General features: G+C 41.8%; 1 protein-coding gene across 5 annotated transcripts in view; it reads right to left on the bottom strand.

The window, feature by feature from the left end:
* Positions 1–26,783, bottom strand: part of EPHB6 (EPH receptor B6) — a 66,335-nt gene that overhangs the window by 34,597 nt on the left and 4,955 nt on the right. For 2 of the 5 annotated variants that reach the window (XM_061454251.1, XM_061454254.1), the window contains exons 2-5: positions 22,105–22,202; positions 15,149–15,367; positions 4,426–4,490; positions 999–1,695 (exon numbers count right to left, since the gene is read on the bottom strand). In XM_061454251.1, coding sequence (XP_061310235.1) covers positions 999–1,695; positions 4,426–4,490; positions 15,149–15,242 — 856 coding nt within the window. In that variant the 5' untranslated portion in view covers positions 15,243–15,367; positions 22,105–22,202. Of the gene's footprint in view, positions 1–998; positions 1,696–4,425; positions 4,491–9,271; positions 9,345–15,148; positions 15,368–22,104; positions 22,203–26,783 lie in introns of those variants that run through there. The other 3 variants (XM_061454253.1, XM_061454252.1, XM_061454255.1) reach the window with 3 other exon arrangements.

Here is a 26,783-nt window from a genome sequence, read left to right as displayed (position 1 = left end):
TTAACTATCCCTGGCATTTGCACTTGGAGTTAACCAGAATAACTTGTACTCCCAACGTCCCAGTCAAACTGTTACTTGAATAAATTAAAATCCAATTTTAAAATTGCGTCTGCAGCCAAAACTCGGTTCCACATCACATTTATTTTTTGGAGTACTAAGTGTGATGCAGCAACATTTTACATTGCTGAGAGAGCTTGCGTAGACACAGATTAAAACCAAGGAAGTACCAGAAGAACGTTACACATAAAATTATACAACCAGCGTAAGCCGTTGGGTCTAATGGACTGTCGTAAGCTTCATAGTCGTGACATTAGACTGGGTGTCCAGGTCTGGCCAGATTTTGGCCCAATACTATTACTGGGTACTGCAATTTACTCTACTTCTTCCTACAATCATTTTACAGAAAATACTATAGGCCCCAGGGCAGAAAGGATATTAGAGGTAATGATAATACCATTATGTCTGTTTTTTCTTACTGAGCCAGGCTCATAGATCCCTGCTGCACATTCCCTGTCCCATGACCAGGCTGCTGCCATTTCCCTTTTACTTTTGTTTTTATCACCAGTTCCAACAGCACTGGCAAAAGGCCCCAAACTAGTCAGGACACAGAGTTTATTATTAGCTCTGGGCTCAGCTTTGTTCCATGTGGCATCTCTTCCCTAACGCTGCTGCCTCTTAGTAAAGAAGTGGAACTATGTTAGATCTAATTATTGTTAGTTACAACTCCTACCAATTCTGTACATGTAGCTTGACAGGCTGTCTCTGGTGGCAGCTTGAACTAAGGCCTCGAGTGGAACTTCTAGACATGTTCTTAGCACAAACAAGTGGTCACTCTGACTCATCTGAGGTGCCAAAGTGTCAGAAGAGGGTGCTAGTAAGTGTTCTTGGTGAAAAATGACTTCACCTCCTAGCACTGCAAACTTAGCAAATGCCAACTACTCCTAACACAGAGAACTTACAAGGTGGCAGCCTAAGAGGTGGGGTAAAGGGTCTCTCACCTTGGCAGGCTCGTTCATCGTCAACAGGCTGGTAGCCAGCCTTGCAGGTGCATCGTCCAATGGCCACCATCCACTCGCCTTCTCCATTGCAGTGCAACCGAACACCCATAGACCCAGTCATGCTTGTCTCTTCAGCATTTGGTACGCACGTCCCTGGGGACTCCACCAACGAGGTCCTCTCTCCTCCAGCAAAAGTTTCAGGGAAGGAAGCAAATCCTTTCACCACAGCTGGGCACTTGTAGAAAAACACTTGGACTGCCACCAGGGACATGCAGGCTCCCGAGTCCTGGAAGGCCAGGTAGAAGCCATGCTTGGTGAGTGGCCCAAAGCTACGCACTTTAACATTCATCTTTACCACCTTCCCAGTGCTGTCCACTTGCGAAAAGCTTTCATCAGCTGCAATAGTATCCACTTTGGTCCAGGGGCCCTCACGCCACTCTGGCAGTTCCTGAGAAGCTGTGTCAGCCTCTGATTGATGGTAATAGAGTGTGAAAGTCTCTTTGCAAGAAGAGGCCACGGTGCGCATACTGGCACAGTCTCTCACTGAGAAACGGAGGCGGACGTGGACTCGGTGGGCTCCTCGACGCTCTATGAAGTGAGTACGCAACCAGTTATTCTGACCGGGTTCAGCCACGTTACAGACTTGAAAGGTTCGGATCAGGCGCTTCTTGTCATCCCAGACACTTACCTCGTCCCACTGCACATATGGGAGAGAAAAGGAAGAAGAAATAGTAAAATAAATATGGATTCAGTGTTCAATTGCACCAAAAATACAGGACAGGCTTTCTTCCCCTCACTTCACCTTGCCATGTCTATGATAAGACATGGACCAGGTGATGGCATGTGTAGCACAGCACTCTATATAAGACAAAGTATGACCCTGTAAAGAAGAGCTGTTAAAGTTTGCAAGTAAGAACTGTTGTGAAAGAAAACATAATTCATGCAAGCCTGTCATATGTCATGCTTGTTCCCTCCTTTTTCCTGCCTTTGGTTCCTACCTTAGAGCAAGCTACCACCTTCCCACCAAGTTTTGTACAATACTCAAATCTTTCCTGCATCTCCTGAATGTCAGGCCCATGTAGGTAGTAGCACTCTGCAAAGCGATGCAAAGAACCTGTGTCTTTCACTCAACTGGATGGCTTTCATCCCTGGACAATGGTTTAATCACCCTCCTAAGGCAGCCCTGGGAGGACCTAATCGAGGTTGCTCTGATCTCTGTTAAGGTGGTTTTGCTGCCTCTCACTTTCTCTCCGGCTATGTGGTTGTGGAGAGTCTTTCATTATTAACAGAACAGTTTCTATACAAACAGATCAAACTAAAATGTGCATTTACAAATCAGGAAATTTTGGATATTCTGCTAGCCTGAGATTTAAACAATGATGTCAGACTGAGGATGAAGTTTTACAGCCTTGTTATCCATTCACAGATGAACCCAAAGGTACAGTTAAATGTTACAGCAATTTCTGTCAAACCTTGCACAATGGCTGAATACAATACTTGTTTTTCCACTACTGTCTCCTACATTTGAATGCATCATGATGTTTGTGGCTATAGAATGAGTCAAAACATTTTATTGACCATAGAAAACTAACATGAATAACACACATCAAAAGTAATCACTTTTCACATAAGGATTAAGAAGATCTGGATCACCCAGTGGTCCCCTAATCTTTAGGCATGGGGCAAAGGAAGGGTGGGAACCTGTGACTGGAGGTGGCAAGAAAGGGGATCCACTCCCTTTGGTGATAGCATCTCTGATGTCCATCATGTTCTAACATCTGTCCATCTACGTAACTGTTGCTCCATTTTTTCTGCTTGACCATAAGCACGCAACAGAAAACAGGAACTTTTTGAAGCCTTATGCAGCTTTCTGGGGTCACCTTAGTCTGTTCTAAGTACGGAGTACTTTCAACACTTACTGAAGCAATAAAACAACGGGATAATTGCAGTTTATTTGAGCCCCTCTTCCTTCCAAGTCATGCAGACAATACTGAACAAAGTACTGTGCTACTTTGTCTGTGCTATTCCAGCAAGAGTCTGCAGTTCCTGTTCTTCACAAATCCAGCAGAAACTGGAAATCTCATGCTTGGTCAAGAACTGGAGTCACAAAATACCTCCCAAGGAAGTGAGTAAAGCTTGGAACATGGATCAACAGACAGAAAAGGCTAAACTCAGATGCTTGACAGAATACAGAGAAGACTGCAATATACCTTCACATTCATACCTCCTAGAGAGCTCGCAGTCAGTAACAACATGTGCAAGATAAATATATATCTCCCTCACTTATGGCTGCACATTTCTGGTTCTGAGCCATGGCTGTAGGGCTCATGAATTTTATTCCCCCCCTCCACCCTTTGACAGCTTCAGAAAGCCTGTAGTGTCTCATGCTCCAGTAAGCTTCAAATTCATTTCCTAGCTCTGGGCATGAAGGTAAACAGCCAGCAGCCAGTATTGAGCGCAGCCAGCTGGACTGCAGGTTTACACAGAATTGACTAAGTATACCCCTCAGTGCACCAGTCGTGGGTTCCCAGGCAGCTACTTCTCCTATTAAATGCTCTCCACATCCCGGCATACAGCATACATGACTGGTTTATGATCTGGTTTATGAACAGTAACACTCAATCTGCATGATGATTGTGTCAAAATGCTTGGAATGCATAGGCAGGCTCCTAGAAAATGGATAAATGAACACATTTAGACTGGAGCTCCAGTGAACTACCACAGGTCTAGCTTTACCTTTGAGCCTCTAATGAAAGCTTGCAACTGGCCAGTGGCAACTGAAGAAAGAGGTTAGGATGCAAAGTATAGAATTACAAGGGAAGTATTAATTCATGTGCATGTGTCCCAGCAAATGGGGGCAAGCCAAACATAGTTTTACACACCATTCATCTACCCTTTACTGCACAATTTGACTGATTACGGACAGCCATATCACTGATTATCAGTCATAGTATAACTCTGCAAAGCAGATTTGTCCCCCAGAAGAGCATTAAACAACCCTACCTACAGAGAAGGCCACACAGACTTCACCGCATCATTCCACAAGGATCAGGAACCTCCAGCAGCACCAACCTACCTCTGCCTTCCTGCTTCACAGACTTCAAAGGCAGAATTTAGCTAGGGCTCTTCAAGGAGCTAGAGACAGGGAGCAACATCACCCATGGGAGCAGACCAAGCACCCCATGCATGTGTGGAAGGGATGTGGCTTTGACAGCAGTTTCCATGAGCAGAGAAACCGTGAGGTGGCAATAGAATTCCACCCAGTATCCTCCTATCCGGCTTTGCACCACATACCATGTTTGAATTGTTCATGTGTACAAAATCCATTAAACACATTTCACTGGCTCCAGTTTGCCGTTCTTCATCAGATGCATGCACGCCTTCCCTGCACAAATGAAGTTAAGTAGAGCACAAAGGAAATGCTTACCCCATCAGAAGGGTGGGTGGTCCAGCCGATCTCTGAGGTCTCTCTAGTTGTATCCAGAAGTATTTCTGTTTATATTTAAATAAATAGATAAATAGAGAGCCAAACAAACAAACAAACAAATACTTTGTGCTTTTCCAAGTCAGGCTAAAACCCTACTTGCCTCTCGTAAGATTATCTCTGAAAAAAAACCCCAACAAAACACCCAGAACCCAACCCAAAACCACATCTTGGAGAGGGCTTCCACGCACCCAGAACGTACATTCATGTTTTGAGATACAACAGGCTACATCCATACTAGTAAATTAAGCAGGCTCAAGACGGGGGCAGAGGCACGGGGCATGAAATCATGCTAACTCACGGTTAGCAGGTTGCATGGCAATATTCTGGCCACGTGAAAACTTCCCCAGGCAAAGCATAAGCACACTGACGGCACAGAGAAGAGTTCTCATAACAAGCAGTACAGATGGGGCCACCCTCTTTTTGGAAAGGAAAGGGTGAGATAGAGAGATGAATTGCATGAACGCATGCCAGTCTTCTCAGGACCATGGTTGATCATTTTATTTGCAGGTGTAAATATGGACACAAGGCAGGACACTTTTGTTTCCAACTCTGGAACCAAATTCTGTGGCAGTTTAGGATGATGACCTCGTTGATCCTGTAATGGATTCACCTTGTTCTGGAGCTGGGCATTGATCAGGCTGCAAACCTGTGTACGAGTCCCAGTTTTATCAGAAAATCAGTATTAAATGGTCTCTTGCACTGTACTGCTCAGGAGTAGGGTACGTGCAGAACTTCACAGGCCTAATTTATCCCCATGACTAGTCTGCATTTCCATTGTTACTGACTCTACCACTGGAGACAGTGCCCTGAGCTACTTTACTTCCCAGCAGCTGATAGAGCGCTGTGGTCTGGCTTTATCTGGCAATAACACTGATAACACACTGATGGCTTAGTTGTTGTTCAGTAGGGCTTACCTTGATCAAGGACTTTTCAGTCTCATGCTCTGCAGTGAGGAGGGGCACAAGAAGCAGGGAGGAAGCAGAGACAGGACACCTGACCCAAATTAGCCAAAGGGGTATTCTATACAACAGCACATCATGCCCACTATAGAAACTGAGTGGAGTTACCCAGAAGGGAGCGATCAGTGGTTGGGTCAGGCTGGGTATTGGTCAGTGGGTGCTGAGCAATTGTATTGAGCATCACTGCTGCTACTTGTGGTTTTTTGTTTTGGTTTTATTCCCTCCCACTTTTAGTTTTCACTCTCTCTCCTTGTTACTTCCCTTTTCATTATTAGCATTATGTTGTATTTTAACTATTGAACTGTTCTTATTTGAACCCACCGGTTTTACTTTTTTCCCCAGTTCTCTTCCCCATCCCACTGTGGGGAGGGTAAAGGGTGAACCAGCAGCTGTTAGGCTGGGGTTAAACCATGACAGGCAGATACTAGCCTTGACTGCTCTTGGAGATGCTGTTTTCTGTTCAGGGACAAAGACAGCGCATGCTATACTATGCTATGCATAAGAAAGACTCCATCCAATTGGTATTTACTTGTGTTGTAGATACTGAACAAATCAACTGCTTTTCCTTACAACTCTGAAAAGCCTCTTTTATTTGTTTATTTTATTTTTTCTATCTGGTTGCTTTGTTTAAAAAAATCCCCAAAACAAACAGAAAAAAAACCAAACCCCAACAGGAACATCCAGCTTATTTACAAACAGGATTCATTATTCCCCTTGTTATGATATGATTGTCTATGTCTTACACAGGAGAGATCCTCAATATTTTCTATTTCCAGATTATGGACTGCTGACTCCACTATCCCTGTCAGTGTTCCTGGGGATTCATTCCACATTAATCAGTGTAAAGGAAAGACCAGACTCATCCTAAACCAGACATGATCAAGTGAGCAAGTTTATCCAGATCTTAGGCTTCATTGATGTCCCCAGACTGATGTTCCCTATATTCTTACAGGAGCTCATTTATTTCTTAGACCTTTGTGAAGAGCCGATGATGCAGTTCCTTGCTTTAAAAGTGCAAAATATCTGGGCTGGCTACTTTGCCAGAACTGGAAATAACTGCTGGTTAAAGCTAAAGCACAACCCCCTTTACCTAACAGGCCTCAGGAAATGCTGAGCAGTTTGGTACCCTTGGATTATTTCAGCTCAAATGCCTCCTCTGAGCATCAGAACATCTGTGAAAGGCCGATGCTCCTTAAGGCATAATCTTCCCCTAGGCTGTCCTGGCAGCAGAGGGACTTGGCATTCCCCCATGCACACTACTGTCTCAATTACAGTCTGGCACAGGGGGAGCACTCTATTGTGTCGGTACTGTGCCACTGAGTTCCCAAACCTGGCTTTGATATGCTGGAATAATGTACAAGGTCATTTTTCATTAAAGAAAGAATCTTTTTTTCCAATCAGGTCTGGCTCTCCCATTTAATAAAGTATAATGCAACTATCCCATGGAAGCTCAAAGCCGAAACAAAACAAAGTTAACCAGGGCAGGGAAAGCCAGATAAAAAGTTTGAAAGCAAAGAAAAGAGAAGATAGAAAAGACTTCTCAACAGCCTGGGTTCTGCCACAGTTAGCGGGAAGTACATTTTTGAGATGGCTTCTCATCACTGGGCAAGGTAATCTTTATCAAGCACATGAGTGTTTCACAGATGAAGAGACACAGGCAGCCTGAAACAGAACTGTCCCTCTCACAGTAAGTAAATTCAGTCAGAAAGCATTAGCAAGCCAAGAAAAGCACACAGGAGTGTTATGGGCATAAATCTTATTTGGTGACTTACTGTCAAAAGTCCCTCACTGCTTTTCTTCTTTTACTCCCTCTTGTACTGGGTGCGTGCCTTGAATCAGATCCCCAGGCACACTTAGCTGCATGTACACTCATACACCTAACAAGCTGTTAGACTGCTTTCTAATTCTGAGGACAACAGGCGCACTATGGTTTATGTCCACATGGCTAAAAACTCCAAACCCACAGACGTGCATGGCTGCATCCATACCATCTCTCAGAAATGGTCCTTGGTCCACCCTAACCTCTGACCTATGCCTAGGCACTGTTTAGGATAAGGTTAGTTGGCATGGGCCAAACCCATGACTGTGCTCATAATTTAACTGTATGAATGACTATATAGCAATGTCCAGGTATGAGCCTTCACTTTCCCACCTTATTAGTACTGATGCAGCATTCCACATCCTCACTGTGCTGCACCAGACCAGTATTCTGCTGCTCTAAAGTGCAGGTAGCAATGATCTGTTCAGCTGAATTTACCAACCTGGAAGAAAAATGGCTTACACCTTTTCTATGCTGCTCAAAATCAAGGTCTTACAAGACCACAGCAGGCCCAGGCCCAGGCCCAGGCCAGTCCATGATGTTGCTGAGTACAACTGATTTGAGGTGACCTCAGGGTATCAACAGAACAATATTCCACTCTGGATTAAAAATAGAGAATAATTAAGGCATCTGAGTAATCTGGAGGCTTTTAAACACATGAAATTATGACAGCTCTTTGATTCCTGCTTTAATCTTATATTTTTTGAAGACTGAGATTCCAATTTCTTACTAGACTTATTTTAGTTCAAAGAACAGAAAAGTCGCTGATGAAACATCCTCCTTTATTTCTCTTCCCTGAACTAAAAACCCCGCATTTTTTATAGAAGACTCAAATGGATCCATTACACTCTTCAAACAAAATTCAGAATTAACAGCACTGTCATTTCAGTGTCCTTTGTTCTTGTCAGTCCAGAAAGGGTGAAATAAAAATCCCAAAGACTTATGCTAATACCAGTCTATACCTACCACCACAAACCAATCTCTTGGGCTACACTGCGCTATAATGTCAACATCAAGGTCAAGTGGGCAGAGGCTGGAAGTTGCTTTCACAGATCAGGCTGTTCAGAATAGGCACGTCAATGATTATCAGATTTTGGTTAGCCTATACTTTCATGCAAGACAGCTCGGTGCTTGTGTTACAGGCAAAATGTTCCCTGATGCAAGTGAATGACAATTCATCCAAAGATGATTGACCCTTGCACAACCTTCATGTAGGCAGGCATGTTCTAACAGCTTTTGGGATTGCAGAGACGGTCAGTTTTCTGGATCCAAGAACACTTGCCCTCAGTGTCTCAACAGTGGAGTGGTGCAAGAGGGAATTATACAACCCAAGTCTAGGCAAACCATAGCCACTGAAAAAAAAAGGTTGATACTGAGAAGACAGCGAAAGAATCCCTTTAGCTCTGGAATAAGGAAGCTGGGGCTAAGAATGACCACACCATAGAATCACAGAATGAAACCAGCTGGAAGGGAGGTATAGAGGTCATCTTGATCAACACCCCTCTCAAGACCAGGCTAAATTACAGCATGTTTCTCAAGGCTTTGTCCAGTTGAAGTCTGAATGTATCCAGATGTTCATGTACATTGGCAGACAAAGCAAAGGGCAGTAGGGTAAAAGGTAACATTCAGAGACACTGCTTTGCTATGCAGCGGAATGCCCCAAGCAGCAAAGCTCTCTGGCTTAACAGACTTCTTGAAAAGAACTGAAATATTACTGGGTTTGTTCTGCCTTATATGATCATGCCTTGAACACGAAGAAGTAGGAAGATTGTAAATGCTCTCTAAAAGGGCTGTAAAGAGAAAGCGTTCTCTGAGCTTGTACAAAAATATTTTTAGGGGTTGCTAAATCCAGTAACCTCACATAAGCAGGGCTGCTGTAGCTCCACGTCCCCAGGTCCAACCAATAGCAAGGTTGAGTGGCTATTCCCAATAGGCACACACACAAACAGATGCAGGCACTGCACATATACAGCCAGCTACAAAGATCAACACAGACAGAAACACTCACCAGTCATGCAAACAGAAACAGCACCACCAACGGTCTCATCCTGTTCCCCTTTCTGACTGGTCAGGGTGAAGGTCTGTTAGTGGGAAATATATATGCATTTATATATAATATGGATCCCTGCAACAACTGTTCTTAAACATTTGGTCTCCAGTAGCTGACCTCTGGATCTGTGGTCTCCCCATTGGCTGGCACCTGCACACACAAGCACCTGAAGCTTGCAGCCCCGCTCCTGTTCCTAGTTTCAGACACCCTCACTCACTGATACATCAATTCACACACAGGCACGCTATGGATCCTTTACCAACTGGCTTTAAGCACGCAGCCTACCCAGTAGGTGGCCCTGGATTCTTCTTCTCCTAGGTTGCTGGCACTCAGACATGAAAGCCTCCAAGGCTCACAGGTAGTTGCTGTAGCACTGCCCCACTCCACAGAACCCCACTTACGCATACAAACACATGCTTAAGCACAAGCACTATAGATCCTTCCAGGAACTGGTCTTGGACACTCAGCCTACCCAGGATCTGGCCCTTGGGATGTCTTTACTCCATTTGCACAGAGACACACAATATACAGACAAGACTCTTTGGGAACTCCAGAACTTCAGGTATCCCTGGACCTCCTGATCCCTTTAGTAGATAACTCCTCCAGCTGCCTGGAGGTCTCTCTAGTCCCCACTGACTTCCCAACCCATTTACTCTACTGAATAGCTAGTCTGGCTTGATATTTGCTAGAGATAACAGCAGGCTCACTCATATAAGCTTGCTCATTCCAGATGCTGGCATCACAGATGCACTGATCTTATGGCCTGTGGTCCAACTTGAGTTCCTGGCACTTGATTTTCATCCATTCCAGCCTCTCTGGATGCTGTCATTTAAACACCATATAGACATATACGCACAAAATAAAGCCCCCTCACCTAGGTAACTGGTGAAATATTGAATTTAAGAAGATAACACAGACTGTGGTGATCAGGCGCGGGTCAAAGCCTGGCAGGCATACTGACCAGCAGCCTGTTTACACATGACCAGGCCCTCATTTCTCTATTTTCTCACACTCAATCCTCCCCCAAACCACTTTGATCCCTCCCTTTCACCACCTACACCTCCTTCTCTAAAGCGGAGGGAAGTTTTGCAGAAGCCCCAAATGATCTTCCCTACATCAGGTAAGTCCCATGCCCCTGTTGGCAGTAATCCCCCTCATTCTGCAAGGTGTTCCAGAGAGCCCTTCCACTGACTTATCTTAATGGGCTGCATTCCCACACTCCTGTGACAGCCCTGGAGAAGCTAGGTCAGGGTGCTTATTTCTCTACTAGGTTACTCAGGTTCCCATGCCTTTCACTGTTCCTCTGTGCTCCTTTGAGTGTGGGGAGAGGAGCCTTTTATCAAACAGATGAACAAACATATTTATATAGATGGGGGCTATCACTTGGAGACAGAATACAGTGAAACCTTTGGGAAGCCATGAATACACTAGAACTGCCAAAACTAAACAGCTGTTGTGGAGAAGTAAGCGGCTAGTGACATATGCAACTGCAACAAGTATTTTATTTTCAAAGAATTAGTTGATGAAACAAGTAAAAAAACCAAACAAAAATAGATCAAAAGTCCCACTTGCTCATATCTACTCAAAGATTTCTGTTCTTTTCTAAAAGTCAGCTATGACTTAACATGAAACACAAGCTATAGAGTTATAAAATAAGCCTCCTAGTAGAAGAGGATATGTACAAAACCATCCTATATAAGACAAATGAGTTTGATCTTTTTTTCTTGGCTAAATCTATACTGTGAAAGATATTCCTGCAATTAACGTTCCTGTATCACTTCTCATAAGCACTCATAAGCAATTAATAACAAAAAAAGCCATCTGGGGGCAGTGGGATATGTATTTCCTGCGTTCCATGAAATACAGTGTTTTTTAACCACTCGCTATGTCAGATCAAAATGTTGACATTGTCAGAACATCAAAGTTGTCATCCACATGGAGGAATTCTCACACCGCAATCAGGAGTTACGTGCCATCTGTGAAAGACAGAAATGACAGCCAAATGGGCTAGGATATGGAAATGCGCAGCTATTTGCCAGGTGGCAGAGCTTTTAAGCTTTATGAATGACTGTGTTTTTCTCTTTACCTTTTCTACTCTTTTGTTAAAGCTTTAGGGAAACTGCCAAAATTAGCTTGATGCACTAATTCCTCTGCTGACGTCAAGCCTGCCGCTTGTGAACAGCTTCAACACAGGGTTATGGTACATACCAGGGAATGGGGATGTCCTAGCACAGGGACTACTCCAGTGTCATCTACTCTGGAAGAAAACTAATCAAGTAGAGCAATTGAGACTGACCGATGAAATAACTCAGATACTCCTCCCCTTTCAAACAAACTGCACATCCAGCCCAGTCCCATTCGCCTTCTGAATGTCTACAACAGGAGATTCCTCTGTCCTGGGCTTTCCAAGCATGTGGCAAAGATTTTGGCATGCAGGGAAGTGTCAGGAAAGAACTGGGAAAAATATAACAGAAAATCTTTGCTAGGATTTTAATATTTAACATGAATCACAAGCAACTGAAGTAAAAAGAGAATTTTACCTTTTTTTTTTCCCCTTGAAGTAAAAGAACATCCATTTAAATGTTTCTTTGTATATAACAAAACAAAAGGCAACAGCATTTCTCACACTGAAGATTACCTTTGAGGATATGTAATGATATGGTTTTCCTCCACTTCAAAGTCAAGCCAATTTGAGCAATCAATACGCTATTTTCAGGAACCCAAGACAACAACCAGTTCACAGAAAAAAATAGGGAAACCAATGACATAAGAATGCCTGACCTCACCATGTTTTCCTTGTGCATTCCCTTTTGCCAAGGAGACCCTTTTAATGCAAAAAGTTTCTCCCTAAGCAGAAGAATTATCCTCTATCTTGAACTTGCGGAAGACGTTTGGAACGTCTGCAGGCTGGAGAGTTTCTTGGGGGATAAATGCAGTCTCTCACATGCAGAACACATCATTCCTCTGGAACGTAATTAATGAGTTCAGCAAAATGAACTCTGCTTGTGTTTACAGCTGTAAACATTTATAACTCAGTCAAAGCAAAACCAATATGCAGCTCTGTGCCCTAGTAAGAACTATTTCGTTAGCAAGTCATCACTTGCTTTCAGCTACTTTGACTGTAGCCCATCAGGCATTCTTCAATTCTATGCATCGCTAACATTCACAATCAGGAAGGAACCTACAAAAATGATAAAACAGATATAGATACTCACAGAACTAAAATTTCTGTGTATTAATATACATATTTTTCAGAAAGAGGACAAAAAACTCATTTTTTTCCACCCAGCAGGTAGCTCACAAATAATGCTTCCAAAACTAAAACCTCAAAAACTCTTGCAGAGCCATAAACACTGGGAAATGTAATCTTAAGGAAAAACTTTTGTGCAATCTCGTTTCCTTTTATCAGTTGTGAATGTTCCATCCCTGGCAGTGTTCAAGGCCAGGCTGAATGGAGTCTTGGGTGACACAGTTTAGTGGGAGGTGTCCCTGCCCATGGCAGAGGGGTTGGAACTGGATGATCTTAACGTCCTTTCAAACCCTAACTACTCTATGATTCTATGATCATAGCCAAAATAATATGTTTACAAATGTCTTCTATTTGCAATACAATTTTCCCTCATGCTTCCCATGAAGGTTTTTTCCTAGTCTAAAAATCATCTCTGGAAAACTCTGGGCAGACATGGTCATTCCTAGTGAAATCAGTGTGTCCAAAATACTAGATCTGTACCAAATTAGTTGAGCCGAATTCCTTTTAATGCATCAACAAGAGCAACCACAAAAACATTTTCAATTGCTTACAAGAACTTTACTTTTGAGTCATGAAGGTGTTTAAAGTCCCATTAGGTCCTGCAAAAGGGTACTGCCTTCCTTATATCTGAAAAGCATTCTACATAAAAAGCATTTACTCTCTTCAAGATGTACAGAACGATGATTTGAATACTTTTGGTATTTTTCTTCCCCTTTCTACAGCTTCTCCTTCTATTCTTAACAATTTACATTAAGGTTTTAACAACACTGTTTTTCCCATTAGAAAATTTCAAACAAAGCTTAGTTTGAGATAAGAAAACGATTTACTTTCAGACGGTTTAAATCTAACTCAAATGGCTGAGAAACACTTCAAAGAGAAATTATCTTGATTGATTGTCAAGCTTCTTCAGTTTGAGGCGAGACATATTTCAGACACCACCTAAAAACTTACACGAAACCTTGCAAAACTAAAGACCAAAGTGGATATTACCTATATTTTGCAACTTATATCTGAAACATGAAGTTCAAGTTTCTACTATATATAATAATGAGTCAACAAAATGGCCACAGGCCTTTTTGATTCCTTATGGATAACTCTGTAGTAAAGCAAAGCCTTCTACATAGTTATCATCAGATTTTCCATCCCCAATGCATAATCCTTCTTTGTCTCTTGACCACAACAAAAATACTTACCTCTGAGATGCAAATTAGCCTTAGAGTTCAATCCTAGGATCATGTAGTACAATCATAATGCAAGGTGCTGACTTCCCTGACTCTGAATTAAGACTCAAAATTCAGCTCATTTGGTGCCTTTACTGCTTCATCTCCATAGGCAGAATTTTACTGTCCTATTTTAATCCAAGCAATTCAACTATGTGATCTATGAAGCTGTATCACACAGTGTTTTCTAAACTCCACATATTTACAGGAGTAATCACTGAATTCCAAAAATGTCAGTTCCTATAGGCATCACTGACTTACTTCATATATGCAGAGAACGGACATTTTTCCTCCCTTTTCTAGTTATATTCCTCTACCAGTTACACTAAAAAATAACATAGTGCTTTATAAAATCACTCTTAAGTCAGCAATTAGCAGTGTTGCAGAGATTTAAGAATTTGTATTATAATTTTACATCAATTATTTCCTCCCTGAACCTCCTCTTTCTTTCCCTTCCTACTAAGAGAAAGGATGCTTTAACAAGCTTTCCTCTTCATCACCTTCCCAGTCTCCACCTTCTTTTTCTTAGATCTCGCACTATGCCCCTTTCCTTTCCTCTAGGGAAGGTCTTTCCTTCCTTGTCTCTCTTTGATTCCCTCTCCCTCCTCCCTGTTTTCAGAGGCTTTCACATATGCAAGAGATGAACATTCACCACAAAACAGTGCAGTTCACTGAGCACATGTAGCTGCAAGGGTATTTCTTGGAACAAACAAGAGGATTGTTTACAGTACCTCTGCCCTTCTCTAACTCTCTCCTGCAGTTCTCATTTTACATCTTGCTCTCATCACCCCCCCTCCTATAATGTCTTCTTTCTCTTCCCATTTTCTTGGCCTCTCTTTTTCCCTGTCCACCTTTTTTTCTACCCCGTCTTCACTGGTTGAACACAAACTGCCTCTTCTTGTTAACACAGAGCATTCTCTCCATATAAATATGTATATGAGGTCAGTTGTTCAGATGGGAGAGACAAAAAATCCTGATTTCAGCCCACTGGATGCTGCCTTGTAGAACAGTATAAACGTCAAGAAATTGTGTCAGAGAACGAACATGGTGCAAGAACAGGGATCAAATACATGCAACGCATAAACAAGGAGCTTATTCCCAGGGCAAGAAAAAATATTCTTTGCTGCTATAACTTCTAAGGTAGCTAGTAAAAATGTTCACTAGAGGTCCTTCATAAGACTGTTTGCCTGCCCCACTAGAAACCTACTAATATCTTTTTACATCTCATGAGACAGCGATCAACCATCGAAGAGGAAGTCATGTGCACAATGCTCATCTGGAAGAGGATAAGCACATTGGCGAGCACACTTTTGTCTCTAGAGAAATTGCTGTTGAGTTGTTGCATTACACAGAATTTCTTCTTACCTTCTAGTGAGGTTACTAGATGAAAGCAGCAGACCATCCAGAGTGAACCCATTCCCGCCACTCTTCTTGAGCTGATGCCAGCATTAGAATCCATGAAGACTCTGTGTAGATACCACCATCTCCAAAAAACACACACTACTGACTTGAAGTGGCCAGAGATATCTCGGACTGTTTTAATATCTTCCCAAATCAAAGCACAGAGTCCTTCACACAGAAATACTGGTTAACAGAAAACAGAGGGTGGAAACAGAAATCAGGTCACAATAATACAGAACTGGCAGGTTTCTTACACCCACTCCATCATTTACTACTTCCAAGATACAGGTGAAAAAGGGTAGCCCGGACCAGTGTTTACTACACACCCACACCCTCCCACCCCTCAAGACTTCAGTCCCAGTTGTTTTGTACGCTGTCAGTGCACACAGATTTTGATGTATTTGAGGCATCAGGGAGAGTGGAGTTCCCAGATCAGTGTTAATTTGTTCCTTAAGTCCTGACCCTTTGCGTCTTTGGCAATGTCTCTTGGAAAGTCTCCATTCAGTTTCCCCTGTATGCTTTCCAAATTCTGCCTCTTACAATTTACACTTTGCCTTTTCAGGATCTGCAGGGCTGTAGCCATGACAGGAGTTTCTGCCATTTATGACAATACAAATCTGCACTGCTAACACACTTGTAATTGCGTTTCAGATGCAGGCATTTGTCCCTTTAAGCACATGGCTGTACAACACTATTGAAGCTGGACAGGTTTTTTTCCCATTAATACATCATAGGCGACAAACTGACATATAGGCTTATCTCACAGTCAGGGAGCAGTGTGTAGCCTAATCCAGCACTGCATTAGATCAAGCAAGGCATTTCTGGCTCCATATGCCCAATTCTCAGGCCAGCAGAAAAACATGGCAATATGTAGGTTACATGCAAAAAAGCCAGCATGTATTGTTTCTTTAGGCTCCCTTAGTGCAGAGCATTGAAAACACTTCAATGTCTTCAGTGAGACAGTGAAGCGTCGCTAAGGAGAAAGAAAAATATCTCGGGCAATATGGAGAAATGGCTCAATAACTGGGCTGAAATAGGGGGAAAAGGAGGTGTAATTAAAAGGGGCAGCCTCGCTGCAATTATCTGAAAACCTAGCAGTGGGGAATTTAGCAAGATCGGCATAGCAGAGCAAAAAGCAGCCTGAAGAGTATGAGAACAGGCAATGGAATGCAATTTTATTTGCTTTACTAAAGAGGGGAAGAGATCACTGGACAGGATGGAATAGTTCTCTTTTATACTGTCCCTAATGAGAAGCTATAGCACCAAACACAGATGAATCAAAGGCACCGTGGGCATCACTAAAATGTAAGAAAACTAAAGGGACCTCCGAAAGAAGCAAAAGCTTTGATTCATTATTTATGAGGAAAGGGAAAAATAAAATCAATTAAGTATAACTGGGGGAAAATGAAGATTAAATGGGAGAATGGCAGAGAAGGAAACAGAACCCAAGTACGCCCTGGCTGTTGGATCTTAAGCTAGCGTCTTGAAATTACTGGATAATGAGTAAGGTAGAAATCAGTTTGCTACCACAAAACAGAACTAAAAACCCCTACTACCAAGAAGCAGACACAAAACCATTTCTGGCTCCAAGAAAACCAACTGTTCTCCTTCCATCCCACCTGTGCTTTTCTCTTACAACATCTGTTCGGCTTACCCTGGCAGACCCTGTATCCCAGTAATTTTGTACTGCTCCTCAGGAGGCATCATACAGGCTTTGTCTGAATTACACCGGAAACCTGTTTTTCATTGAAAGGAACTGTGGTGAAACCAAAAAGCTGGGTTTGATTTAGCAGTTAAAAAAGGTAAATCTTTATTTTTGTCTTTTTGGTTCTGCCTCTTCCACACCTCTGTGAAAAATGCTTACTCCATCATGAAGGGTAGAGGAGAACATTATGGAAGCATTTAAGGGAGAGTAGGAGGGAAGTACCAGCCTCTCTGAATTAAAGAGTACCAAACCCTAAATTGCCCTGCCCTTCCCCCCAGCACTTGATGTATGCAGAATCTGACTACACCCAAAGACACTCATCTTTCATTCTTCAGTTCTCCTACTATTTCTTCCCTACACCCAACTACTTAAACAGAAACCTCAAACCATCCCAACTTTTAAACCACCCTCTTCTCTTGTCCACACAAGCACCTTTCCATGGCCTTCTCTGCTTGTTACTTCTCATAAAACCGGTTTCAGACAGATTTCTCCTTGCTACAGAATACACCATTCCCCATTTTACTTCAAATCCTACTGCAAAGTAATATACCTTCCACGCACAGGATCCTTCAACAAGCTTCCTTAAATGACTTTTCTCAAGCTCTCTCTCTTCCAGCTACACAGAACTTGCTATCCAGCTGTCAATCCTTCTTATGCTAATCCTTCCATAAAGGATTCTAAACCATTTTTGGGTATATACTTCCTTGGCTAGTAGAATGATCTCAAACTGCCTGCAAGTCCTGAAAATCATACAGTATTTGAAAAGCATGACAGGTCCTGAGGATCCAAATGTCTTTTAATGATTCAACACTATAAAACAGTGAAGATCCCAAGGAGTCAGAAAAGACCATTTATATATTGCCTTTGCTTTAGTATCAAACTCCATGGAATGAGAGATGGAAGACTCCAGGTTATCTTACATTATTCACCAATGCTATCATGGTTGTTTACTTTGGCACCATCACTGTGGTATCCGGATTACCAAAATGTAATTATGCTCAAGATCCCGATAAGAGCTATGAATACAATCATCACCAGTATTTCCAAAACCCCTGGTTTCTTAGGTGAACAACCAGAAAGGGAGAAGAATTGCTCAGGAAGATTTTCAAGGTGAGTTTGAACATCTCCAAGCATGGAGATTCCTCAGCTGCTTTGGGCATCTGTTCCAGTGCTGAACCACTACTGGGATCTGTTTTTTCTTCCCTACATATACATATATATACCTTCAGGATCTCCCTTGCTCTCCTGGTTGTATATCTCAATAGAAGTGTCAGCTTTTGCCCAGCATCTCAAGGCTTCTTGTACACAACACAGCAAACACAAACTGCGTCAGCTGGAAAGCCTTGAATGTGAAACACAGTATGCCTGGCTTAACTGGCAGTGTTTAAGCCTGTTTCTTCTCACCAGACCAAGCCAGTGCTGTGATTTCTCACTTTTTCTGAAGTGGGAACACTCTAGTACAGGCTCCAGGCAAATGATGCTCAGTGCTACAAAACAGATAGTGAGAGTGCTCCCATGTTTACTAAGACAAAAGACACTTGTACAGGTCTGTGCTTGAGAGATTTCTGTCACAAAGGGCACTGCAATGTGCCCATCTTGCACGTAAACTGTGGCAAACATGAAGTATTTCATGCAACCAGTACTCCTGCAGTGGTTTCCTTATATAAATACAGGATTCCCTCAAAATTCAAGCATTGGCAATGACGACACCTGAAGAGCCACAGGGCACTAGTGTTGCTAAATGAGTCAAGCACTGATTTGAAGTTCTCTTCCATCAGTGCTTTTGTTTTTATTAGAAAATAAGTTCCTAGGTTTGTGTAGTCACTCATTCTAGAGTATTGCAATGGCTTACGTCTTCAGTCTCAATGGAGGCAGTAACGCACATGGCAAATCTAAGAGGGATCTCCTTGGAATGGATTGAGTGGTTTTCTTCTGGGATCGCCTGGCACCCAGGGACTGATCAAGAACAGTGACAACTACATAAACGATATTAATTCTCTGCTGGTCATAGGTTCTGCTGGACCTAAGCTTTAAAGAAAACCCCTTGCTTTCTAATCCTTTTGATTCAACACTACAGAGCCTGACATCAAATAGCAGTTAAGCTTTCACCTGAACAACGCACCTGTCTGGGTTCAGAGCAGGAATTAGGCATTTAGGATTAAGAATAAAGCTAGTTTGCTCAGGGACTGCACAAGCCTCCTGGCAAAGAGATGAGGACCTGACAGTTTCTTCTTCTCCATGAATGAAATGTAGCTGTTTGAGTTCTGTGAAATCAGAGCAAAGCAGAGGGAGCAGGAGGAACTAGTGCCATAGCCCCTAACTCCTACACAAGACCTAAGGGTAGTTCCAATATTCTATTCCCTAAAAGCTGACAGAAGCTTGATCCACTGCAGGGAGATTGCTCCATCCTGCACTACTGTCAAGAAATTCCCAACTCTAGTGCTGGTCCAAGTATTCTCAGGAGGCACAGAGGCCAATGGAAACAATGGGGCTGTCAACACAACATAAAAATTGGCAATTCTTACTCAAGAGCTCCTGAGAGCCTTCCTTACTGGAAAAACACTTGCTGTGGTTTTGAATGTGCAGTCAAGAGAATAACAAGTATGTGTGCTTCAGTGCAAACTACTTTTCAAAACACACGAAAGAACACCGAAGCAGTTTAATGTCCTTCTAACCCACATTTTCTCTGTGTCTTCAGTGCAAGAAGAGGTGTTACCTGGGGACAGCTTGCAAGCTAGGGGTCTATGTGGTCCACTCCACTCCCCCACTATTCCTCCAACATCCACAAATGCAAGGGTAGGGTTGCTAGGGCATATACCCCAATCCATTCTCTTCAGTGTCTCTATAAGAACTTATTTAATCCTTGTTTTGATCTTGCAACAGATTTGAAAAGATACCTATCCCTGTGCAAGAAAGTACTTCTACCTATTTAAAGTTGTTCTACTAATTGAAGCTGAAATTATACAAATGCCAGATTTTTATTCTTTCTATTCCTCTTAATTGTTGCAACAACCTTTCCAAATCACCCCGCTTTCTCCCACTGGAACAATGCTTCTTCCTCCTTCGCTGTTAATTGAGTCCTCTAGGCCTATTTCACACTAGAAATCATTATATGGGTATAGCTTCCCTCTGCAACACTCAATTCAACAGATTTCCCTAATATTTGTCATATTTGTTTCCCACACAAAGCATCTAGATGCAAAATGAATGCACCTCAACAGTTCTTCAGGGCAGAGAAGAATGCGGTACCTTTGCAGGCACAGTCTTTCCACCTCTTGCACATTTTGCACTATGACTCATAACAACTTAATATTCTATAATTCTCAGTGAGAAGCATTAAAGAGATAAATGAGTACAACATCTGGCATAGTCAATAAACTGTAATTCCTATTAATTTGTACTGCACACCAATTCATCACATTTAGGCAGAGCACAAAAAGTGGAATTAATACTTTTTCCCACTCATGATAAATAGGGAACCATGACTGTGTTATACACCAACCAAGAGGCCTTACCTCCTCCCTTCCCCCCCAGTTCTCTCCTACAATTGTTCCTTCACCACTGAGCTGCCTTTGCAGCTATGGCCACTAGGATATATGTCGCAATGCTGTTGTGAAGAGCTGTCACTCAATGCCTGTGCAACTCTTTGAACATGACATAACACTGCCTACCTTTCCTAGACATACAATAACTGCTATTCATAGAAATCTTTCTACCAACCCAAACAGTAAGTGAATGGAAAACAGGAAGCAACTCATCATTTATCGCTCAGGATTTTAATATTATAGAGTTATGTGCTTTTTAAAAGAATTTATCACTGGGCATATATAGCAGCACAGAGAAACGTTTAATTAAATATAGAAATCGTTTCAACAGTTGCTGAATACCCTTCTGTCCTCTGTTACTCTCTGAGATTATTTTGAATGACTCCAAAGTATCTTAAAACTATCTGAGAGTGGAATTTGTAACAAAGCCTTGAGGATCTTTTTACAGCCCATTCGGTTTATTAAGTTAATTTGGAGATAAATGCTATAGGTGTTAATGTATAACCTTACAGGAATTATTTCTCAACAACATATGTCATAAAAGATTTCCTCTAGCCAGCTTGATCATTTGTTTCTTACAGATTACCTAAATAGGGTTGTGTCTGTGTCTTTTGGGATTCTTTAAGTTTACAATGACACTCCAAAGGCTGATTTTTGAATGCTCTCCAAAGCTATTTATTTCCTTGTTTACCATGGAAACAACAGGAGTCTTGAAGATGATCTTCCATGCTCTGATTATGCATTTCCTGGTGGGATACAACTTAAGAACTTCCACAGCCCTTGAAGGGAAGAGATGATTTTTTTTTAAGCCCTTGAGGCTCAGATACAGTGCCCAGATTAGAAGCATAATCACTCTACAGTCAGTGGACTGAGCTGAATCATCTTCAGTGGGTAGCTAAGAGCTGCACTGATTAAAAAAAAAGGAGTGATGGACAGCTAAGCAGCCCCCTCTGAATGACTCCTTAGGTACATCCTAAAGGTATCTGGGGAGATTCCAAGCCTCTGTGCTGTCTTTCAACCCATACAAGTGGCCGTGTTAGCATTTCCTTAGATAACCACAGCGCTTTCATTTGACTCTCTTCTCTTCCATGACACATATACTCGGCTAGAGAAAGCTCACAGCTTTGCTTGTGACCCTGCTTTTTCTTCCTAACCAAGACTGATTCACTGCTGCTGCTCTGTGTTTCCACACACTCTCTCAGCCCTTCCCATGATGTTTCATGGTTCATGATTAAAGATACAGATTCTTTCTCCCACATGCTTTTCAGGTACTTGACTTATATGCACATCAAGTACAACAAAGCTCCTGAATAAAAACTCTTCCCACCTCACAAGATTTGACTTAGTTGGCAATTTCTATAGTGATTCGTGTACTTTCAAGGAAACATGGGTAATTAGACTCAAGTTTTTAACGTTAACACCTGGAAGCAAAATCCCACTCTAGAATATTAATAACATTATAGAATGAATGCGTTGCTGTGTATGCTATCCATCATTTGCCTGATAGAAAGTCTCCTAAAAATAATACGAATTACAGTGATACAGAAATTACTCCACTGAATTTTCAAACAGTAAATAAGGGAGTAAATAAAGAAGAGAGAGAGAAAAGAATCAGCAGGTGCCCATCACATTTCTCATCTTTGATGGAAAGAGAAGATGGCTGTACTTACTGGTTATGGTTTCACTGCGCTCTCATAAATTTTAATGCAAGCTCTCAGGACACTTCTCTCAGTACAACTCCGCACAGATCCTTGCAATGCACTTCTACCTATGTGGAAATAGACACGATGTTTTCAACTTCAAGTATGATTTATCTTTAACCAGTATACCTTTATCTATACAAAAGGAAGATGTAAGGCTTCAGAGAGGATAAAAATAGGTCTTTTACAAGCTCTAGGGCACAAAAGCAAATGTTTCCCAAGCACTGTCTAAAAGGCTGTGTTTCTAAAATGTTGAGAACAGAACTTTATGGTTAGGGGATTGGACTCAAGTATCCCTGAAGATGGACACGCTTTCCCTTCTGGGTGAAAAACAGCTGTGGTAATAAGAATTCTTTGAAAATTGACATTTCCTTCACCAGTACAATTTGCTACAGCTCAGTTTAAGTAAACGCTTCAAATTTCACAGTCATTTTATGACAGAACACGTTTGAAAACAACAAGGAAAAAGAACTCATTTTGGCATTTAAAAAGAAAAGAGAAATAGAACTTTTTCACAAACAGTATTCAAACAAAGGATGTGTGATGTAAAAGAGAATGTCCCTAAAATCATATTCTCATCTACTCAGCAATGTTGATCTTGCTCCTTTTTAATCTCAAGTTTTATTATGTACCAAGTTCTGATTGCTGATGGATGGCAAATGATGAAGAGGCCAATCACAGTGTTAGCAATGGCCACAAATCGAACAAATAACCCTTCCTCACCAGTTCTCTGAAAGCATCTGCAAATCAAGGGCCCAAAGTGTTGTGTGGGTGTAAAAGTGACAGCGGCTTACAAAAGATGCAGATAAGCCTAAAAAAAGGGATGTTCTATACTACTGTTGTTTCCCATTTTAAATTAAGAACGGAGCCTTACAGGGCATGTCTAGAAATGTATGAACCAAGATCTATGGAAAAACACTCAAAACATACATACAGAGCAAAAACCAAACTGAGAATACTTTTCTTAACTGCTTTTTGGATCAAAGTTTGCAAAGCCCTTTAGTGAGGATTAAGCTTTTCTTCAGCTGCAATAAATAATCATTTTTTGTAAAAATAAACTTATTGCCTTCACCTCCAATTTTGCTTTTGACTTTATGAGGGTTTTACAGTAAGGAATATTTAGCATAAGGAAAAAATGCATGCTATTCCTATTCACAGTATCCAAACTTATCATGGCACCACTGACAGTCAGTTAAAAGATAACATTCCTCTTCTTTGGGAATTCCCTGCATTTTGAAGTTGCCTTTCATTCCATGACAGAAACTGACATTTCAAAACAGACCACAGAAGGAACTAATAACTAAAAACCATCTTCATTTCAGTGCTTCTCTTTTTATTAACCTCTTTTCTGGCTTCAAGGAGGCAACTTAGGTTTTCAGAGAATGTGCTTCATGATTTAAGGGTTAATTATAACTACTTTTTTTTTCCCCATTTTAATCGGTTTCACAGCCTCAGGCCATCATAGAACTTGGTTCTCAAACTGCTGCATGCATCTGCAGATAGAAGCTACTTTAAAATTATTTAATTATTAGCATCATCATTATTATTATTTATCAGCACTGCTTTTACTCCTGTTAAGAGAAGCAACGAAATAATGCTTGGTAAAACAAGGCAGAAAAGCACTGAAGCATAATCACTTCACTGACTTGCTCATTGCCCTGGTCTGCTGTCCAGACCTCTTACCCCGTGCAGTTGACTACCATGTTAGCTTCCACCCCACACCTATTGCAAATACCAGTTTTCGAGTTCATAACAGAGGCCGGTAACATAAGATCTTCCCTGAATGGAAGTAGGAATAAGAAATTATCTTCAGTCAAGACAATTCCCTTAAATTTTACTGACTGCACCAACAGGCTACAAAATACACAAGCTTTAGCTCTAGCATGTAAATTAGAGTGTTTGATGTGGAAATACATGCACAAAACTAGGAAGCTATGAAGAAAATGGCTCTGAGAAGACTTCTAGTACACAGTTTTTCATCCTTATGCAACCGCTGTTTGTCTATATGGGAATTCTGCCTGTTCCACCATTATGTTGAGTCTCTTGTTCATGTTAGACACTATAGAATAACCCTGCACTGCACTGGTCATGCTCCACAGAGCCATACACCAACACTATACTATACTGTAGTCCTACCAATTTTGCAGGAGGTGTTACTGCACTGTGCAGTAACAAACAGCTAGGGAGCCACAATCTCCTAGCTAGCAATCTCTCAAGGCACAGTACAAATGCAGAAACAGGAACTATTAAACCTAGAATTTATTCTGGGAATACTTGAAGAAAATAGATAGTTTCTGCAGTTTCTCTCTCTCTTCAGTTCTAGTTTTTAAATCCATAATCTTCATTCAGACTTGCTCTCCTTCCCTCTTACCTTGGTCTCATTGCTGAAATGACTGAACTGAGCAATAGGAACAGACAATATGAGGGTCCTATTCAAACTCAGAAGCATCTGACTTGGTCTTTAAGTTTCTTCACCTCTTGTCAAGGACATATGGATAAATCATTATAGAGGACATGTAGAGGACAACATGAATCGTTCATGCTGGTTCAATGTTCAGACCAGCCTCTGGCTTTGATTTTGGGTATCAGGCTGCCCAAAATTGGTGCTTGTCTAGGAGACAATGGAGAGAACAGTGAGGCAGAAATGGCAGCTTGAAGAAAAGTGAGATCAAGGCTGCAGAGAGATGATCTGAAAGGAAATGGCTGGGTAAAACAACTAGCTGAAGCACCATAGGGAGCCCATGTGTAGTGAAAGTGGGTTTAGAGGGCCCCATTAAACATTTGAACTTGTTACTGGCAAAGCCTGCAGAGCAGCCAGTTCTATTCTCAGGTCCTTCCCTCCTCCTCCATCCTGCATTTCCAGTTTGTTGTTTCCAGCCTCAGGAAATAGGAACATTATGTGCCACTAATACTTCAGTAGAACAGAAAAAAGTCTTAACAGGAAAATGGAAGGCCAAGCAGGTTACAAGAAGGATATATAATAGAAGAATATTTCAGGCTCATAGCATCTCTTTCTAATGCATGCTTGTATTATTTTTCATGCCAGGGAGGAAAACAATAACACATAAATCTCAGCGCTCATCCTGCCTCCTCTGTGCCTCAAAGCCTTATTTATATTTCAGTGTCGATGCTGAGGCTTACTGCTCTTGTTACAGCCATGTCCAACTTCCAAGGCAAAGGATTACACTTCAAATGTAGCAAGTACAACACACCCTTTCTTTGGATGCCAACTAGACGTAGCTGTAACACAGCAGAACCAAGATGTATTTTCTGTCAGTAAGGTAGTCCCTCTCCCAGTTGCTGTTAAGACTGTAATAGGAGACACTACGAGGGGAATGGGCACCTTTATTTAGACAACACCTGGCCCACAGTCCCCAGTCAACTGAAGGAGTTTTGTCTGTTTATTCCCTTCAGTTTTTCTAGTTATATTTTTAAATGACATAAACAATACCGCTTGCACTACCTCCTACAATCTACCTAGACCCTTGCTGGAAGAAAATCTGCCTTAATGATGAACCTGAAATCATTTATACTTTGGGCAATTTTGGCCAGCCCTTTTACTTCAGCCACATCGCCTAGGATCCTGTCAGTAGTCTCTCAGGTGGTACAGATACTCCAGAGCAACCATTTCTCAGCCACCACTAAGCTAGTTCTTTCCAACAGCATGTCACAAATTCCATGTAGTCACTTCTGTTGCTCTTCGTGAGCCTCCCAGTTCACCAGCGTTGTGGCAGAGAAGTTCGCACAGTCAAACACAAACAGCCCATGTGCATTTGCATTAGTCAGGGATTGTCCAATTTCAACACCATGCGTTCAGAGACATGAAAGAAAATACAGCAGAGAAAACCGAGCTGATCTCCTATGATCTGGGGAGGGGGGAAGCAAAGTCCTTTTAAAAAGAATCATCTAAAACTTAATTTAAAACAACATGCCAAGGTTTCAGTGCAAGTTCCCCCTTCCCACTCTAATTTCCATCCACACAACTCTTCATAACCCTGTTAGACACAGTGGGCTGGTACAGACTATCAGGCAGGAGAAATAAGGCAGGTACACCAATTCAATGATCCTATTTTGATCCTTTCAATTAAGACCTGTCCAGTAGGTGTTGTTTTACCAAAGAGATTAAAACCTGCTTTAGCTTAGTTAAAGAAGTGAACACTTTTATTTTTGCTTTGTTTCCACGACTGTTTTATTTGCTTTACATCCCATCACGTCACACACTCTTCTGGGGGTAATTCATTAGACAGAATTAAGAATTATTTAGGAAACAATGTTTTAAACCATTATCTTCAGGTAACAAGGCTCTAGTGAGCAAATCACTGCTCCGAGTTCCTCTGCTGCAGGAACCTGCAGCTCTCTTGAGACCACCCAGACCCATTTCTAATTCAAGACAGGTAAAATTATCCATGAGAAACATGCAATTATGAACACAACTCTTCCAGTCAGCATTGGGAGTACTTTTGAATGAAAGGAGGAACACAAGTCATGCATCATTCCCATTACGTTATTTCACTAAATGTCTTTTAGTGCTCAGCCTGGGGCCCTGCGGTGCTACACTAAGGCTCCAGAAGAAAATTAATTACTCTTCAGCATCTGACTCCATATACGTGCCCCAGCAGAACACAACAAGAGCACACCAAGGCACATGC

This window comes from Pezoporus flaviventris, unplaced genomic scaffold (assembly GCF_033815535.1).
Source record: "Pezoporus flaviventris isolate CSIRO_AGI_PZ_B2104156 unplaced genomic scaffold, CSIRO_AGI_Pfla_v1 ptg000015l, whole genome shotgun sequence".
In the NCBI taxonomy this organism is placed as follows: Eukaryota; Metazoa; Chordata; class Aves; order Psittaciformes; family Psittacidae; genus Pezoporus; species Pezoporus flaviventris.
The sequence above is the reverse complement of the archived record's forward strand: the minus strand, read 5'-3'. Positions and strand labels throughout refer to the sequence as shown.